General features: G+C 37.2%; 3 protein-coding genes across 3 annotated transcripts; 1 reads left to right on the forward strand and 2 right to left on the reverse strand.

Annotated features, from left to right (window-relative positions):
* Positions 1–7,005: 7,005 nt before the first annotated feature.
* Positions 7,006–8,689, reverse strand: LOC147522741 (uncharacterized). The gene is made up of 3 exons (XM_086568395.1): positions 8,429–8,689; positions 7,712–8,245; positions 7,006–7,644 (listed from the first exon to the last, which is right to left on the reverse strand). Exons 1-3 carry the CDS (start codon positions 8,687–8,689, stop codon positions 7,006–7,008), a joined length of 1,434 nt encoding a protein of 477 aa, XP_086424521.1.
* A 906-nt stretch (positions 8,690–9,595) lies between these two features.
* LOC147522742 (2-oxoadipate dioxygenase/decarboxylase, chloroplastic/amyloplastic-like) lies at positions 9,596–13,742 on the forward strand. The gene is made up of 7 exons (XM_086594981.1): positions 9,596–9,990; positions 10,073–10,222; positions 10,304–10,519; positions 11,497–11,618; positions 11,897–12,060; positions 12,713–12,867; positions 13,473–13,742. The coding sequence occupies exons 1-7, from the start codon at positions 9,787–9,789 to the stop codon at positions 13,569–13,571; spliced, it is 1,110 nt and encodes a 369-aa protein (XP_086451107.1). The 5' UTR covers positions 9,596–9,786; the 3' UTR covers positions 13,572–13,742.
* An 801-nt stretch (positions 13,743–14,543) lies between these two features.
* On the reverse strand, positions 14,544–19,070 carry LOC147522743 (serine/threonine-protein kinase PBL34-like). Its single transcript, XM_086594974.1, has 6 exons — positions 18,370–19,070; positions 17,454–17,791; positions 17,206–17,341; positions 16,639–16,775; positions 16,436–16,559; positions 14,544–15,524 (listed from the first exon to the last, which is right to left on the reverse strand). The coding sequence occupies exons 1-6, from the start codon at positions 18,557–18,559 to the stop codon at positions 15,007–15,009; spliced, it is 1,443 nt and encodes a 480-aa protein (XP_086451100.1). The 5' UTR covers positions 18,560–19,070; the 3' UTR covers positions 14,544–15,006.
* Positions 19,071–19,364: the final 294 nt, after the last annotated feature.

Consider the following 19,364-nt stretch of genomic DNA (forward strand, 5'->3'; position numbering starts at 1 on the left):
TATACTAGGAGAGTCATATTAGGTTAAGTAAATAAGGTGGAGAAGAGGAAGGATAGAGGCACAAGAAGAAGGTAGGGTTTAGAGTATGTGTTCTCTACCCACCGGTTCATATATTTATACTAAACTTGTCTTGGGTGATAAGTTTCTCTTATACACCAAAATAGCAACTACTAAAGACATGTCCACACTTATAACACTGTGGGACTTTACATACTTCAACACCCTCCCTTCAAGCTGGAGCATAGATATCGCTCATGCCCAGCTTGTTACAAATATAATTCAAAACTGGACGAAACACTGGTTTGGTGAAGATATCAGCTAACTGATCTTGAGACGCCACATAAGGAGTATTTATCTCCTTTGTTTCAACCTTATGTCAGACATAATGACAATCTACCTCTATGTAATACTTAGTTTGCTCATGAAATACTGGATTAGAGGTGATATGAATGGCTGCGTGATTGTCACATTGAAGTGGTATAGGTAGATGTACCTCAAAACCCAACTCATGTAGTAGATTATGAATCCACATTAACTTACCAATCCCTTGAGCCATAGCTCTATACCCATCCTTTGCACTAGACTTTGACACAACTATTTGCTTTTTACTCTTCCACGTCACCAAATTTTCACAAAGGAAGGTACAATACCCAGTGGTGGATCGTCTATCTGAGACTGATCCTACATAATTAGCATATGAATATCCAACAACATCAAAATTTCCATTAGAACGATATACCAATCCACGACCAGAAGAACCTTTCAAATATCGCACAATATGAATAACTGTCTGGTAGTGAGCAATCCGTGGTGCATACATATACTGAGATACTACACTAACGGCAAACGAGATATCTAGGTGAGTGATAGTAGCATAGATCAGCTTTCCCACCAGTCTACGGTACCTCTCAATATCGGCATACAACTCTCCAACATCTGACTGGAGTTTGTTGTTCGAATCCATAGGAGTCTCTGTTGGGCGAGCTCCTAAATTACCTGTCTCACTAAGTAGGTATAATACATACTTTCTCTGTGAGAGATGAATTTCACTAAGATACCTTATAACTTCAATGCCTAAGAAATACTGTAGTTCTTTGAGATCTTTGGTCTAGAACTGTCTTGAAAGATTGACTTTAAGTTGAGCAATACCTTGCTTGTCAGACCCTGTGACAATGATATCATCAACATACACAACTAAGATAATAATTCCTTGATGGGTCTTTCGGTAAAACACAGAATGATCATATTTACACCTAGTCATTCCATTAGCCATCAAAACATGGCTAAACTTCGCAAACCAAGCTCTAGGAGACTGCTTGATCGAGCCCATAAACTTATTTAATCAACAGACTTTCCCCCCTGAGCAACAAAACCAGGAGGTTGTACCATATAGATTTCCTCCAGGAGATCACCATGTAAAAAGGCATTCTTCACATCCAACCGAAACAGAGTCCAGTGATAATGAACAACAATATAAATAACAATACGCACAGAGGCTAACTTGGCAACAGGAGAGAACGTCTCGGAGTAATCAATACCATAAGGCTGGGTAAAGCCTTTAGCAACAAGGCGAGCCTTCAAACGAGAATCAGTACCATTCGGATTATGCTTAACAGTGAAAACCCACTTACAATCAACCACTTTCTTCCCATGAGGAAGATCTGTAAGGACCCAAGTGTCATTAGAATACTGGGCACTCAACTCCTCTTCCATTGCTTGCTTCCAGCCAGGATGGGATAGAGCGTCCCTATAGTCAGAAGGGACAGAGACAGACAACAAGGACGTAGCAAAAGACTTAATTGACAGATGGTGGTAAATGATCAGTGGAAACATACTGAGAAATAGAATACTAGGCATACTTACTAGGAAGATCCATACTGGCAGGGGGACGTTCAAGTTTTCATAGGGCAATATGAACATCGAGATCAGAAGGAATGACAAGAGGATCCACAGACACAGTGGGAAGAGGTGAGGGCAGCGGAGCAGTGGAACCTATGGCCTCAAGCTCGAGAACATCAGCATGCAAGGGGCGCACACGCTCGTGAAGGGCATCTGTAAGGGGAGCACACGCTCCTTCCTTGAGCACTCTAACATCAATTGTTGTAACATGATCATTAACACCAACAGTCTCAGGAAGATCAACAACACACCCTCGCCCAACATTAGAGGGTTAAGGGTACACTAGAAGGCATAACACAATCTTCAAATGGCTCAGAGGACACCTTCCCTTCTGAAGAGTAAAATGGGACATCTTCAAAGAATGTAACATCAGTACAAACAAAGGATTTGCGCATACATGTGAGGACTATAATACTTGTACCCTTTCTGTGTACGTGAATACTTAAGGAAAACACACTAATAGCACGAGAGTCCAATTTATCACAACTCGGTTGAAGATTATGAACAAAGCAAACACAACAAAAAATATGAGGGGGAAGATGGAAAGAGGGTTGACCAGGAAAAAGGACGACATAATGTGGTGTTTTTCCACCTAACATTGAAGAGGGCATACGATTAATCAAGTATGTGGCAGTAAGGACTGCCCTTGCCCAATAAAATTTTGGAAGATTTGTTTGAAACATTAAGCATCGGGCAACTTCAAGAATGGGTCTGTTCTTTCTCTCAGCAACCCCATTTTGTTGGGGGTACGGTGCATCCACACATGAGGTTTGATTTGTAATGCTATGGTCATCTAAAAAACACTTGAATAGGGCAGAGGTATAGTCTTTGGCATTATCAGTTTGAAAAATATGCTTGTGTGCAGAATACTGATTAGTCATCTCAGCATAGAATTTTTGAAAGACGAGAATACTTGAGAATGATTTTCCATAATATATACCCAACAAACACGAGAGAAATCATCAATAAATGTAATAAAGTACTTGGCTCCAAAAAGGCCAGTGGTTCTATAAGGGACCCAGACATTTGAATGAACTAACTGAAAAGGAGCACTATAACACTTATTTAACCTATTTTTGTAAGTAACATGACAATGTTTAGCTAACTCACAAACCTCACAACTTAAAGACTAAATACTAGAAGAAATACTAGGAACTAAACTTCACAAACTAGCCAGAGGAAGATGACCAAGACGTTTATGCCACTGAATAGGAGAGACTGAAACTGTGAGAGCATGTTTATGGTGAGAGTGCTCATAACCATCTTGAAAGTAATAGATGTTGCCGTTCTCATACCCCCCCACCAACTAGTGTCTTTGTCTGTAGATCTTGGAACACAACATGAGTGGAAGAAAAAATGACATTACAGTGAAGAGATTGGGTGAGACGATGAACAAACAATAGATTAAAGGGAAAATTTTGAATAAGCAAGACAGAGACAAGTGATACATAACGAGTTAACTGAATAGTACCCCAACCAAGAATACTAGCTAGCCTTAGCCCCATTTGCTAATATGACATATGATGGTGTGTGAATATACTCAAGATTAGAAAATAATTGGGGATTACCTGTCATATGATCAGAAGCTGAGTCAATGACCCAAGAGTTGTTACCACTTGTATAAAGACATGTTTTACCTGAATTGGCTAGGGTTGTAGTGGGTGGGTTGGATAGACTTGATGAACTAACTAGAATAGCTTGTATCCACTTCATCAGGGCTGCAAGATCTTCTTGAACTTGTTGAAAGTCGGTCTCTTTGCGATCAATTACTGTGGCATTGTTGGCTTTGTGCAAAGGTGGGTGTTCTGTTATATCCCAACAAAAATTAGAACTATGATTTGTGCGCCCACAATGCTCACAAGGATCAAAACCACCCATACCACGACCACGACCACTCCATTGGTTACGACCACCTCCATGTCCACGACTGGCTCTACCCCCTCTATCTCTATTACCACAACCAGAGGAGGGGTTGTTATAATTATTGCTGTTTGCAGGGATCAATAAAGCCGCATTGTCATTGTGCCTTGGAGGAGGTGCAATAATACGAGAAAGACGAGAATAGGCTTCAAACAGAGTAGGGAGCTTAGATTCAGCTTGAACTTTGGCCTTCACATTAGCAAACTCAGGACATAGCCCATATAGGAATTTTGAGACTCGAACTTCCTCTCTTTATTTCTTCAAATAATTTATGTCTGTAGTCAATGGGTGATAAATATTCAGTTCTTTCCACTTGCTACGAAGAGAATTATAATACTCAGAGATAGACATATCGCCTTGAGTTAGATCAAAGATGTTCTCATATAAGTATACAACTGAAAGATACGTGAAGTATTTTGAGATTGAGAGTATGATTCTTGTAGATACTCCCAAATCTCCTTAGAGGTTTTGAAAAACCGCATAGTATTACAAACATCCTTGTCCATAGTATTCCACAGAAAATTCTTAACCAAGATGTCATCTTTCGTCCAGGTTGTCTTTACTTTATCATCTGTGGCTGGGGGATCTGTTAGATGACTTTCCTTACCTTTTCCAGTAAGATAAAGTGTAACTACTTCTGCCCATTAGAGGTAATTGGCAACACCCCCAATTTGACAGAGGCCATACTAACAGAGAAAACAAATGTATTACCGAATTCATCGGTTTTTAGAACAACTTCAGTCATTGTAAAGAGAAGAAGTACTGAATGTATGGATACTGTAGAAGTGCTAGACGAGCCGCCCAGAGTGCGTGCGCGCTTAGTAGAAGGCTTAGACCGAGTGAGTGCGTGCCTTCTAATAGAAACTGCGAGATAGTGCTAGACAAACAGCCCAGAGCGCGTGCACGCCTAGCAGAAGGCTTAGACCGAGTGCGTGCACGCCTAGCAGAAGGCTTAGACCGAGTGCATGCATGCCTTCTAATAGAAACTGTGAGATTGTGCTAGACAAACAGCCTAGAGCGCGTGCACGCCTAGCAGAAGGCTTAGACCAAGCACGTGTGCGCCTTCTAATAGAAACTGCGAGATACAAAGTGGTTGTGCCCCTCTGAAAAACTGATGTACTCATCTTTATCAATATAGAGAGATTGCGGAAGCGAAACAATACTAAGACGGAAACTAATACTAAAACTGGAACCTTGAAACTTCGGATCTCTCTCCTAGCATGCTCTAAACAAAGTCGGCTCCGATACCATGTTAGTTTATACTAGGAGAGTCATATGGCTAGTTAGGTTAAGTAAATAAGGTGGAGAAGAGGAAGGATGGAGGCACAAGAAGAAGGTAGGGTTTAGAGTATGTGTTCTCTACCCATCGGTTCATATTTTTATACTAAACTTGTCTTGGGTGATAAGTTTCCCTTATACACCAAAATATCAACTACTAAAGACGTGTCCACACTTATAACATTGTGGAACTTTACATACTTCAACAGCCATATATGAAGGTGACCACCACTAAATAATTAATATTCAATTCATACCACATTTACTAAAGGACCAGAGTTAAATGGTCAGTTATCTTGTATTCTCATCAGTCAATGTGTTGAAACTATTGTTTATTGATAGTTAATATTACTTATTTACATAACTAACTATGCACATTTATTGGTTATCGAATAAAAATATTGCACATTTACAGACTTACAGAGTGATATGGAGTATTTCGTCAAACATATAAGATAGTTTTGATAATGTAAGTCTCACAACTAAATTCGTATGAAAACTTGAGATGGAGATTTCGGGCTGGGGATTATGTGATGTATAGTTTGTATACCATGTTGAATTTCTTAAAGTTCAAAAAAAAAAAAAAAATCATCGAACTTTCGGAAATTTAACCTATATGGATGCCTATGCATTCGGTGATCAATTTCTAAAAACTCCTAGTGAGGTGGTATTTTTTCTAATTCTATTTCAATGGTTGGGGAAAACAAAATGGATTTAGTTTGAGACACTGAGTTCCCCAGGTGAAGGAGATTCCTGGCTCCGCCATTGCATATTGCAACATCAATGTTGCAGTGGCGAAATTAAGAGCCAATTTTTTTTTTCTCTCACTCAAAACACTTTCTCTCTTTCCATTATCATATTTCCATTCTTATTTTGTCATTCTCATATTTTTCTTCATAGCAAAATATCCATTCTATTGATTTTTCATGATGCAACATTGATAGTGAAATGATATTTCTCAGTGCAACATTGACGTCAGTGGCGGAGCCAGGAAAGTAAGTGAGGGTGAGCCAGTCAGACAAAAACTAAGCATACAAAATAATAATAATAATAATAATAATATATATATTATATATATATATTAATGTATTAGAAAAAAAAATCAAATATAAACAAGTACTTGTTCATAGTTGTCCTCGGCGGCCTTTTTTTTCGTCGTTCTTTTTCATCTTCTAGAAGCGTTGTAAGATCAACTCGGTATCAATGCAATCAAAAACTTCTTTTTCAATGTATGTTATTAAACAATCATTCAACCATTCATCCGCCATCCGATTGCACAGACGATTCTTTATGATATTCATAGCAGAAAATGCTCTCTCCACGATGGTAAGAGTAAAGGTAAAAATCAACGCCAACTTAATCAACAAATAAACAAGTGGGTACACAATGTCTTTCTTCGTCTCAACCATTTTTTAGGCTAGGCTGCTAATTCCATTTATTTCACCAAACTTAGTATCGGAACGTACATCAATGATATAATTCTCAAGTTGATCCGCTAATTCCATTTAATCTATCTCTGAAAAATCATCGGGATAAAGTCGAGCAAAACGGATCAACTTTTGCTTATCGAAAGCAACAAACGATTCACTAGGATCAAGACATGCCATATAAAGAAGTAATTCTGTGTTTGCTTCATTAAACCGGTTGTTTAACTCTTGAATTTGCAAATCAATAAAGTGATAGAATAATCCAACACGATAGTAATGTAAATTGGTGTTTCCTTCTGCTCTTCATCAAGACCTCCCTCGAGCCATATACCTTTCTTCCATATTTGGAATAACCACATCATCTTTGGCACATAGTGAAGAAACTTCAGTCAGGAGACTATCCCACCCATCATCTCTCATCGCCTGTAAGCGTACCTTTGTTATTTTAACAAGAGCCATGGCATTGACAATGTCTTGGTCCTCACGCTGCAAAGCCTTTGATTGACAAATCATTGCTAATTCCTAGTATCGCTTTCATCAAATGCAAATTGAAGATAAATTCAAAAGACTGCACTGAATCCAATAATCCATAAGCCTCACCTCTTTGTTCCGAGCTTGAACCATTTTCCGCTACATTATCAACCACATCAACTATTGAACCATAAGTGGTTATCATGCCAAGAAGTGTATAATAGTGTGAGCCCCATCGAGTGTCACCAGATCGTTTAAGACTAGTCTCTTGATTCAACCCTTTGCCACTTGAAATTTCTCCGCTTTGTAATGCTGCAACAACTTTAGCCTTTATTGCATCTCGCAACATATCCCGTCGCTTACATGATCCTCCAACAGTATTTATCACATTAGAGAGAATACTAAAAAGGTTAGCGATTGACTCATGGTTCTTTGCAACTGCTACAAGGGCTAACTGAAGTTGATGGGCAAAACAATGAATATAAAATGCAGACTCATTCTCCTTCATTACAAGTGCTTTTAGGCCATTCAAATCACCTTGCATATTGCTGGCCCTATCATACCCTTGTCCACGCAGTCTAGATATGCTTAACCCATGCTTGGAGAACAACTCATCGATTGCCTTTTTAAGTGTTACTGCACTAGTTTCCTTAACATGCACAACTCCAAAAAATCTCTCAATCACGCAACCTTTCTTGTCGACATAACTAAAAAACAACTGCCATTTGCTCTTTAATTGATATATCACGTGCTTCATCAACTAAAATAGCAAACAATGAATTCCCATAATCTTTTAGAATAGCATTTGTAGTTTCCATAGCAGCCGAATTCACAATATCTCTTTGGATATCAGGCGAGGTCAATTTTTGATTTTTAGAAGCATTATCAAAAACTTTCTTAATGACTTCGTTATGATCTTTCAGAAATCGTATAAGTTCAAGAAAATTACCTTTATTGATCGACTGATTTGATTCATCATGACCACGGAAAGCTAAACCTTGTCTCAAAATAAGAAACTTAATGCAATCAGTTATTGCAGTTAGGTGTATTCGATAATCCCTTTGAACTTGGTTAGATTGTCTGTGAAGAAATGTCTCAATATGCTGCTCTTGATTTAACAAAGCCTGTGCTGCCCTGTAAGCAATATTATGAGCACTATTTGGTCCTCCAACGTGCTCTTTTAATTTGGTTTTTCTTTCCAAATTAGTAAACCCCCTATGAGAAAAAGCATCTCCACCTCCTTGTGCACTCTTATTAGGTTTAAAGAGATAACAATATAGACAAAATGCGGCATCCTCGTGAATACTATATTCCAACTAACTAAACTCCTCATACCACTCTTTCTGAAAGCGCCGGATTCTCTTACCTCTTGTTCTTGGAGAAAAAGCATGATTAGGCTGGCAAGGACCCCTAAGCAAATATGTTCTTCTCACCGAGTCTTGATCATTAGGATGATAATCTGAAATCTTTTTCCTCAGTGCAGGGTTTCCCTGAAGACTAGACAAGTCAAGTTCTTCACGGTTTTCACGTTGAACCCGCTTTGACGCGGGTTGTTCAACACCACCATCCTCAATTTCTTGGTGACTTCGCTTTGAGGAGGATCCTACTTCAACACTGGCAACATTATTTGTGTTATTAGGTGGTTGGGTAGGTTGAGCGGACAACGACTTTCCTTTGATCAAATACTTTAACATATCTGTTTAAATAATTAAAATAAACCATTAATCAACTGAATTAAAATTGCACTAATTAAAATAAACCACCAATATTATTATGATATTCATAGAATAAAATTAAATAAAAATATGTGGTTTAATGAATTCACAAAAAGAATACAAAAAAAACTAAAAAACATGGTTTAGGAATCAACTTAACATGAAAAGATAAAAAATAAGACAAGAAATTTAATAATATTAGGCTTACCTAACAAACTTTAGAAATTAATCAAATTATGGATAGCTAATTAAAATAACAGAGAGAAAAGTGAAATTGTGGAAAAGTGGGTAAGTAGGGGCGTGGGTTTTGTAATTTTGTATAACTTTTTGATTAGGCAAAGAGTCAAACTTGAGTAAGGTATTGGTTTTTTTTTTTTTTTTTTTTTTTTTTTTGGTTTCGGTGTGTGTGCTGTCCTTTTATTTTGTTTTTTGTCGGTTTTTAGTTCAAGTTCAATACTGTTGAGTCATGGTCTAAATTCTAATTCAAATTTGAATACTGTTGAGTCACGGGGGTAAGTCAACAATAGTCTAAAATGTCATAGTCTAAATTCTAAAAGACACTGCTGAGTCGTTAAGGACTGTAGTACTTTATGTACTTTTGTCATTTAGTTAGCTGTGTTTTTCGGTTTCTACAAACAGTAAAACTACTTTATTTTTTTTGGTCGAAAATTGAGGGTGAGCCAGGGCGTACCCTAGGCCCCTTCTGGCGCCGCTACTGATTGACGTTGCAGTGATTTTCATAATACAATATTGATGTTGCAGTAATATTTCTCTGTGCAACATTGACGTTGTAGTGATTTTCATGTGCAACATTGATGTTGTAGTGCTACTTGGCTGTATCGGTCAAATATGTCAAATTCTATGTCAAAATTTTAGTTTTTCATCCACAAAAACTAAAAAATATGAGTTAGGCTGCCATTTTACAATCTTGACCTTTTTTTGTTTAGTAAATAAGCTGTACATACTAATCATAATATCGAAACACGGTAACAACCTAACAACTCCAACTGAATTTCAGTCTCCATATCATTGGTCGAGAAGAATTAAATTAAGATTAATTGGAATTTTGGTAATAAATGATGATCAAAGTTTCCACACCCATCTTCTCTTGTAACAAATCAAAGTATTGTTTTTCATCTCAATCAACAACTTTTGTTTCTTTTAAGGAAAAACGCTTCCTTGGAAACTCTGTTTCCTGTAATATAATCAAGAAACGAGATCATTGCATTGCTTCAACTCCTACAATGGACCAATCTCAATCCCACACTTCTCAAGCTCAGGTTTCTATCTCTCTCCTATTTATTAAATTTAACTATTTACGTTTTGTTATGGGCTTATTGTGCCACATCTTACTTTACTCAGGTTGCTGAACCGTTCTTTAGAAGTGTACTGGCAAATATGGAGAAAGTGTATCTAAGCAGGAATCCCACCGCGAGTGCAATATTGGAACTTGTCAAGTCTAGTGACAGCGCTCCCATTTGCTATGATCATTTTGCATTTAGAACATTCGGGGTATGTTGAATGTTGTCAAATCTGCTGTCTCACACTACACATTGTTTTTGGCACACTGATTTTTAGTGCTGACTTTTGTAGGTGGATGGTTACGGAATCAGTGCCATGGCAAAGTTTTTCCTGGACTTTGGTTATTCACCTCGAGAAGAGTTAAGGTTTCCTGCAAAGAAGTTGAAAGCACTGTGGTTTGCCCCACCAACTACTTTACACAATAGTCAAGGGAGTGGTGTCGATGGGCCTCTACCCAGGATCTTTATATCAGAACTTCTCGTAGATGAGATGAGTTCTCGAGCTCAGGTGTGTTTTAAAGCTACACTTCCTGGTATAAATTTTAATTTCACAGAGACACATAATAAGTGCAGGACGTGTTCTTGCAATTAAAATTCAGAACGACCTATAATCTTTATCTTTATGGTATAAATTAAGTCTTTGAGAAGGTAATGGCAGAGGTTCTTCATTATTGAGATGCTAATACATAAAACGCCATAGATAGGATCAAGACATATCAAAAAGATAAAGATAGTCTGTATACTTCTTCATTCTTCATCTCAGTTGTTGGAAGATGTCGCTTGGGATAGATTTACAGGAAAGGCATGATACATGTAGCTACATTCATTGAAACAGAGCCATTATGGTCGGAACACCACCATTTCTTAAAACTTACACTCTGTGACTCACATGTATAAAAAACGAGCAATTTATTTTATGGTGGACAGGTAGAAGTAGGAAGAACAAAAGAGTTTGGACTGGCCATATGAGTTCATACCTATTACGGAGGGATCCATTTCCCTTCAACCCTTTGAGTGAAATGCGGCATAAACAAGAAGAGGAGCTCCCAAGTCCCGACTGCTACATGACAACTGAGAAGACTTTTAGAGGTTAGGTGGAAAAAGGGAAGTCTCTCCCTTGTCCGTTTTATCAACGTGCTTCAGTAAATAGAAGATAGAGTTTGTTTCATCATTTAAGGAAGTTATTCCATTAATTAGTGAAAGAAGAAGAAGAAGAGCAGTCCTAGGTCGGGCTTAAGCTTGTTCAAAGGTGCTGTTTGTTGCCTCAATCTAGAGCAAAATACTCAAATTGTAACATCTCTATATCTTAGAAGCATTACATCATTATTGACAATGTACAAAATATTACTTTGGGGCACATCTTTTCCTATTTAAAATTTTAATTAGTGTCTGCCTCCTTTTCGTTACTTCAGTTACGTTGTGTTTTCAACTGTAGCTTATCTACTTATTAACCCATGATAAGTATGTGTGTGTTGCTTAATCCAGGAAATAATAAGAAAATACATCAAAACGTCTCGTAGTGGAAATGAGCATGCAGCTCTTGCAAGCGCCTTGGGAACATTAACATGGGAAAAGCCTATATATTCAGATTTCCAAGAATTGGCTAGGTATTCTCCTTCACATCCATTTCTTGCAAACAAGTGATCTTTTTTCACTGTTGAAAGCATATAGAGATTCACCAATTATGAATTGGTTGATTTCGCTTTTAGATATGCTATTAAAAATTTACATTTCATTTTGTTCAATTGCAGGTAAGGTGAATGCTGCATGTTTTTCTTCTTAGATGTATACAGTCAAGGTCACTGAGGCGTTCACCAATGAACACACCAGTCATTCAATAACTGTCTCATTGTGGAATCTTACTAATTGTTTTCCGGATTCCCAGGGAAAGTGAATATGCTGCGTGGACTCTTGTCAATGGATATGCATTGAACCATGCCACTATTTCTACTCATAGGCTAAAATCTCACTTGAAAAGCATCACGAGTCTCAATCAATTTATTGAAGAAAAGGGGTTCAGATTGAATTCGGAAGGAGGAGTTCTAAAAGGTTGTTACACCACTCTTTTTATCGCATATTTACACCACAAACATTTAAGCATGTTTTGTTCGTGAGTATTGCTTAAGCAGAGAACTATGTGATTGGATTTTCGTTTCTTAGCATTGTTTCGCAAGAAACAACGTCACGACATGTAAGCTAGCTTTCGAGGATATCTATAAGCTATAAGCCAAACCATTATGTTCTTTTGTTGCATCATTCTGTCATATTAGGAAAGATCTCTACTGCTTGCTTTAAATTCAATTATCAGAATTCTCGTATAATTGGAAACTGTGATTTATGTTGACGAGTGATGACTATTTTTACTTTAGTCTTTTACCAAATGCAAACTCATCTAGTTAAGTATTGTTATTACTTAATTGCCGCATTGTTTGAAATTCTAAGATTATGCAATACTGCCACTGTTTCCAAACTGTTAGATTCGTTTTCAAAAGAATTGTCCTGAGAAGATGATGTGCTAGTAAAACAACAAGAATAATGGTGAACTGCTATTTCTGAACAGACTGATGCAATTTTTTCTTCTGTTTTAGGTCATTATTGTGAACTGAAATATTAAGAAGATATTTTCCTTAACGTTACATATTCTTACTGCGTACTTCCGCTGTGTTGACAATTTCAATTTTTACTTGTTGTGAGCAATCAGTGAGCCCAGACGGCCTTTTGCAGCAAAGTTCAACTGTTGCTGACTCAACAACTTTCAGTTTTGCTGATGGTATCACTGAATCTGTTCCTCGTTCATACATTGAGTTTGCTGAAAGACTTGTGCTTCCTCAGTACAAAAACATACCCGAAAAAGAGGTATAACTCTTTATACATATGGTTAAAAATCTTGAAATAGTCTTCCTAGATATTATATGCTCCATAATTAAATTTCCTCTCTAATTTAACAAGTAAAAATCATATGTAAAAGGAATGTCCGAAGCGCTAGCGCGTGGTCTGCTAAGCATTTCTCTATCAGACATCTTTAGATTTTTGTGTAAATCCCTGGTGGAGTCGATAAGTAGATACAGAAGGTCCTCAAATCTTTGACACATTATTTCCATCTGTTGGTCTTAGGGGAATGTATGGCACCCATTATGTTGGAAGCTTTGGAAGAATGGGTGGTTAAATTCACCAATGCTTTTGTTATGTCTTGTCAATTTTGAGTCGTTGCAAAGTTATGATGCATTTTCATATCTGCACTACAGCCCCAGTAATTCTAATTGTATTTCTTTTCCCCTCTTTTTATTGACAAAAGTTTTGATCTGTCAGGCTCTGTCACATTCATATGTGAAATACTTTGTGCTAGTAGAAATTGAATATTACTCATACTGTCAATCAATATCATTAATTATCTTCAGCAATGTTCTTAAAATTAACTTACCTAGTTACCAGTCATTTCATCATCCGTTTTTACTGAACAGATAGAGGAGTTCCATAGGCGTGATGGTTTTGAGGTTGGTAATGCCGACAAGATTTTTGAAAGCACATCCAAGGAACAGTTAACAAGGAAAGCTGGATGAAACTGGCGTAGAAGCGTCTTTCAAAGTAAATTCACTATATATCTGTGTGTCATTGTAATAAGTTTATGTTGATGATCTCCTGTATATAATCTCACTCGATCAAAGGATTAAAAGAGTCGGAACCGTATGTATATTTTAAAGTAACTAATAAATCAAATGATGATACATGTCTGACACTGGAATTTTTAATTTTTTAAGCATATGCCAACAATTAAAAGTGAGTAACTCTGCGCAGAATACATTTCTTTTTAACTTGAATAATGATGAATGAAGCCCACGTAGGGATCATTCTTAACAAGGAATGGCTCACAAATTGTATATAGATGGAATTTGATCTCAAATTGAAGAAGTTTATCAGATACGATTGCGCAATAGTCGCCAAAGAAATCTGACAAATCCGTGTTCTGATGATAACACTAGCACATTTTTATTTTACTTTTTTGATACCAAAATAACTTTATTATTGAACAACTGCACGACCTGTACAGAATACATACCTTGCAAGCATTTTTTTGGTAAAGTACACCTTGCAAGTCATTAAGCTAAAATATTACAAAGAAAATTTGGAGGACTAGTAAACCACACTGGCACATTTGTCTTCAACCTGAAACCTCAAGTTGAAGATATCTTATTTTGTAGCTTGATCACTCATTCCTAATGTCCATTTTCTTGTATTTTTCGTACAAGATAGGCATCTCTTTTGGTACTCAAAACTTTTTCTGTTTCCTCTCCTCCAATATAATATGTCAACTTCGGTTAAAAATAAGGAAAAACAAATGTGTGAATTAGACAATGCGTAGCATTCTTATCCTCAATGTTAAGCATTCCTTGACACGCGAGCTTCAAATTACTTCACCTGATATTTTCAAGTCGTTGTTTGTATCTTAAAACAGACATTGATTTTTGAAGTTAAAAGAGATGTCTTTGGAGACAAGAAAGAGCACATACCCTGACAACCTGAGCTGTCCAACCTATTTTACAAGCATACAACCTCTTATATACTTTAGAACTAAGAGGACATTAGTAAAAGAGGCAAGTCCCTTAAACAAGAGTTAACAGAATCTCAATGAAATACAGGGTGGTTAATCCCAAGGATACTCCACAGGACCCTGAAAGACAATCTATTGCGGTACTATGAAATGTCTCAATCATAAAAGGAGATATGAATCTTTAACTTTCTTTCATGCCAACATGAATTTCTCAGTTAGTAACACGATTTTACAATTAGGGACTGAGAACACAAACCGGATCACAAATATATCCTAGGAAAAGCCCACCATCATCCCATGCTCAGAGTCAACATCCTGTTCCAGTTCTGGTTTATTTCCCAATGACCCAGATGCCCGACAGACGGGGAAAAAAGCACAGAACGGAAGAACCAAGGACCAGATATATAGGGATCCAATGCAAGGACCAGATATATAGGTATCCCATGCTACACTTTCTTGTCATTCTGCTTTGGTGATGGATGGTGTCGGTGGTATGGAGACGCATGCGAACCATTTGGGATTGATAAGCTTCGTATTGGTTGACCATTCCTTGAAACAAATCCAGCCTGCAATCTTAGGCCATTTCTCATGTTGAGGCTTCCTCCAGTGCGTTCTGCTTGCATGGTCTGAAAATAGTACGAAGAGCTGGCCATGTCTTTGAGATTCAGTAGAGGCTTTAGGACTTCAACAACTTCGCTCATAAGAGGTCTGGCTTTTGGGTCTCGGCTAAGACAGTGATGGGCCAGTTGAGCAGCTTTTTGTGCACCTTTGATTGAAAAGTGGCCTTCAAGGCGAGGGTCTATCAGCCTGTAAAACCGCCGCCTTTCCCCAAGATGCGGCCGTGCCCATTCCACCAGGTTGTGTTCCCCATTTGGACGGTTTTTGTCCATGGATCTTCTACCGGTAAGCATTTCAAGTAGAACCACCCCAAAGCTGTACACATCACTCTTTGAGGTCAAATGTCCTGTACAGACAAATGAATTAAATGAATTGGAGTGAGACTGAAATGTAACGAGTACAACTAGAGGTCTAGAGCCAAGAAATACACACTACGCCAACCGTATGCTATTCTAAAGAAACAAGGCAAATCCATGAAAAAAGTAGAAGCTCTGTGAATCTATTAAAATAAATAAATAAAGTAGAAAATAATAATAATAAATGGAAAAAGTTGCAAAAGCAGTAAACTGAATAGTAGACTAATACATGTGAAGAATTTTGTAGAAACGAAACTTAAACCATAATATTGTAGCATTCCTAAATAAGAATAGGCATAAGCAGCAACCCAGTAAATCACATAAGCCTTGGCGTTCACTTAAGAAGTATTAATCTTCCTAGAAACTATCATCTCATGTAGATCTTATCGAGTGACAACCAGCTGAGCACTAATATCAATGTGCCAAGTATATATTTGACAATAACGAGTGTAATAATAACCACAATTCAAAACTTTAATGTCTGAATATATACTAAGAAAATATCAAACGAAGATTTCAGACAATTAGATAGTGAGACACACAGTCACACAGACACTAGCCAGTATCACCTACCAAAAACTAACTGAAGAAACAGAAATACAGCTCATTTGAGTAAAATGGACATGGAATAGCAATACATCGAACAACTTATCTAACTAACTCAACCGTCAGAATATTTCCACCTTTTTTATTCTTGGCTCACTTGTCACTCGTGAAAATAAAACACACACTAATTTCCCTATTCAAAGGGCTGAGGTGTCTTTTATCAACATATTTTGCAGCTAGGTTTATCTGCTGCCCATTACTTCCATTGTTATGGAAAATTAAGCAAACATTTTGCTGAATGTAATATTTGTTGCTTCTTGTTTCCAAAGATTAAACTTAACCACGCTATGCTCACCTGTCATCACGTACTCTGGAGCAGCATAGCCATAAGTTCCCATCACTCTAGTAGATACATGCGTTTTATCTCCCTCAGGACCATCTTTTGCAAGTCCAAAATCAGAGAGCTTCGCGTTGTAGTCCTGATAAAGGTAGCTAATTATAAAAGAACAAAATTGGGATATAAAATTGAATGTTTTAAACCATGATTTAGGCACATACCGCATCTAGTAGTATGTTAGATGTCTTAAAATCTCGATATATAACCGGCCTTTCAGCTTCTTCATGAAGAAAACCAAGACCCTTCGCAGCACCAAATGCAATTTTCATTCTGGTTGACCATGGAAGAGGTAGGGACCCTGCAACAAAGAACATAATCGGTACCAGGTGATACTAAGCCTAAATGGTTTGGGTATAAGTCCCATAAGGAAAATATATATAACAAGGTTGCTTAAGAAAAGATGTTTTGTGGACGATTAATTATGAAAATCATTGATGTTCACGTTCTTATAGTAACTATTACATATTATAGAACATAGTGGAAATAGAAAATAAGTAAAAAGTTAATTTAACACAAAATCTATATTCAACATTGTATAATGGATGAGATCATCGAAAGTGCATGTACCTACACAAACAAGGTTTTGATGACAAGTTTACAAGAGGCGAGATTGCATGTCTGTAATCATTTTCAACATTTGACTAGACAGACCCCTGACATTAAAACCTTAATACTTTTGATACGAATCAAATCAATTGTAAGGAACCAAAAGTTAGAACGTTACGTACTCCTGAAAAGGTGATTCTCCAAGCTTCCTCGTGGCATAAACTCGTATACTAACAATCTTTGATCATCTTCAATGCAGTAACCAATCAATTTTACCAAGTTAGCATGGAGGAGGTCACCCAGAAAATTAACTTCAGCCTGCCAATGCGGATGAATTATGACAGTGTCCACATTTATAGTCTATTACATAACCAGCACTACACGGTCAAAATCCTAAACAAGGTAGTAAATACACGGGGAGAACACATACCACCCACTCTTTATGACCCTGAAGTCCATCATGGTTGAGAGTTTTGACTGCGACAGTGAGGCCTGTCCCAGGTTTCACAGGTGCAGTCCCATTCTCCTCGATCCACCCTTTGAATACACAACCAAACCCGCCTTCCCCAAGAAGACTCTCTGGTCTAAAATTTCTTGTTGCAGACTTCAGCTCATTAAATGCAAATTTTCTAAGCTGAGAAGCAATTTTCAATTCTTCAGCTACTTTTGGAGTAGAAGGATTACTTTCTGCATTACTTGTTGTCGTAGAAGATAACACTGGAGCAATTGGCTGGTCTCTGCTAGTATCAGTTGTAGATTTACTTTCCGCTGGTTCATCACAGAAACCACGCATTAAGCGGTTTGCTACATATGAGTATATAATTATCTATTGCATCAACAGTGAACGTTTGAAGAATCTACCATTTCAGAAATATGGACACGTGTTGATTCATATCGTATATCCTATATTGCATGCTAAAATTATCAAATGAGCAGATGGCACAAAATTGAATCCTAGAGTAAAACAGCAAAAGTTCCATACTTTTGAAATGCACTTTATTCATTAAATGACTAATATTATACTCCAAACAACAGAATTTTGTGCCTTTCCTCATTTAGGAAAAAAGTGACAACAGTCATCAAATTCTCTATAGACAAAACTTGTTACCATCAACACAACATACCAAAAGAATTTGCTATAGCCTAAAGGTACAATCAACACAATTAATATTTAGCAAACATGAAACATGCACTTGGAGTAAAAGACCTCAATCAATGATGTTAAAAAGGCACATACTGTAACTCAAAACCCAAGCACCCAAAGCACAATTAAACCATACAAAAACAAACCAAATCAAGAAACAATTAAAAAAAACCTCCATTTTATCAAAGCATAAAAGAATTACCATAATGAGTACTAGTCCCACTTATGGAGTTCTCAACTTTGGATTTTGAAGAGATACAGTTTCCAATAAACCTAAAGTTCACCCAACACCCGAGTGGTTCCTTCACAAGACCATCTTTCTTCTTCTTCTTCCCTTTGGATTTTTCGACATCCCATGCTTCCACTTGAATAGTCTCAGGAACTAATCCCATAATAATCAAGGTCTTAAATCACAGTTCCATATCTCCAAACCCCAAAATAACTCAAACCACCAAGTACCCTTTCCTTATATACAACACCAACTTCCTCAAATCAATTAAAGTTACAATATTTAACAATAATCTAACATAATTAGTCACAAAAAACTCATAAGCCCGTCTTCATATACATAAAACCAGCTCAAAACAGCTCAAAAAAAAGACCCTTGAAAGTCTTCAAAACGCAGATCACAAAAAAAGGGCAGTATAAAACAAGTTTGTGTAGTTTGAAAGCTTTACATAGAGTTAAGAAGAAGTGTAGTTATGAAAGGCATTGAAGGAAGAGTTGAGAGAAGAAGAAGGGAGAGTAGTTTAGAGGTAAAAAGAGGAAAGGGCAAAAAAGAAGAAGAAGAAAGAGAATGGTGGGCAGTTTTGGGGAAAATGCGGGCAGGTTGGGCAGCTGGAACAGAGAGAGAGAGTAGTAGGAAAGAAAGTAAAGGTAAACAGAAGAAAAAAGAGGAGTGTTATCTCGAGAAGACATCTTCTTTGCATTTATTACCGTTGATGTTTTTTAATGAAATGTGGACTTTCTTGTGGGCCTTAAATGGGTTAGTCTAGTTAGTTTTTGGGCTCGATTTGTTTGTTGGGTCTTTGCAAAATTCCAATGTGAAGTTGTGAATAGGGTGGGCAATGGGTTGGATCTGTCTGGATATATGCAAATCTAAAACCGATCCGTTTTTCACCAAACAATAGAGACCTATAACCGAATCCAACCCGAACGGATATTTGAGTTAGAGAATCAGAACCTAATCGAAAACTT

Source organism: Coptis chinensis, chromosome 1 (assembly GCF_015680905.1).
Source record: "Coptis chinensis isolate HL-2020 chromosome 1, ASM1568090v1, whole genome shotgun sequence".
Classification (NCBI taxonomy): domain Eukaryota; kingdom Viridiplantae; phylum Streptophyta; class Magnoliopsida; order Ranunculales; family Ranunculaceae; genus Coptis; species Coptis chinensis.

Bases quoted from the DNA above. Each gene is read 5' to 3' on its own strand.
- LOC147522742 (XM_086594981.1), top strand. From the start codon at position 9,787: ATGATGATCAAAGTTTCCACACCCATCTTCTCTTGTAACAAATCAAAG. The intron at 9,991-10,072 runs GTTTCTATCTCT...TACTTTACTCAG, and splicing joins CCCACACTTCTCAAGCTCAG to GTTGCTGAACCGTTCTTTAG. The intron at 10,223-10,303 runs GTATGTTGAATG...TGACTTTTGTAG, and splicing joins TTGCATTTAGAACATTCGGG to GTGGATGGTTACGGAATCAG.
- LOC147522741 (XM_086568395.1), bottom strand. From the start codon at position 8,689: ATGTTAAAGTATTTGATCAAAGGAAAGTCGTTGTCCGCTCAACCTACC. The intron at 8,246-8,428 runs GTGAGAAGAACA...AAACCTAATAAG, and splicing joins ATCCTAATGATCAAGACTCG to AGTGCACAAGGAGGTGGAGA. The intron at 7,645-7,711 runs GTTTTTTAGTTA...GTGCATGTTAAG, and splicing joins TTAAAGAGCAAATGGCAGTT to GAAACTAGTGCAGTAACACT.
- LOC147522743 (XM_086594974.1), bottom strand. From the start codon at position 18,559: ATGGGATTAGTTCCTGAGACTATTCAAGTGGAAGCATGGGATGTCGAA. The intron at 17,792-18,369 runs GTAATTCTTTTA...GTGATGAACCAG, and splicing joins TGGGACTAGTACTCATTATG to CGGAAAGTAAATCTACAACT. The intron at 15,525-16,435 runs GTGAGCATAGCG...TTGTCTGTACAG, and splicing joins TCCAGAGTACGTGATGACAG to GACATTTGACCTCAAAGAGT.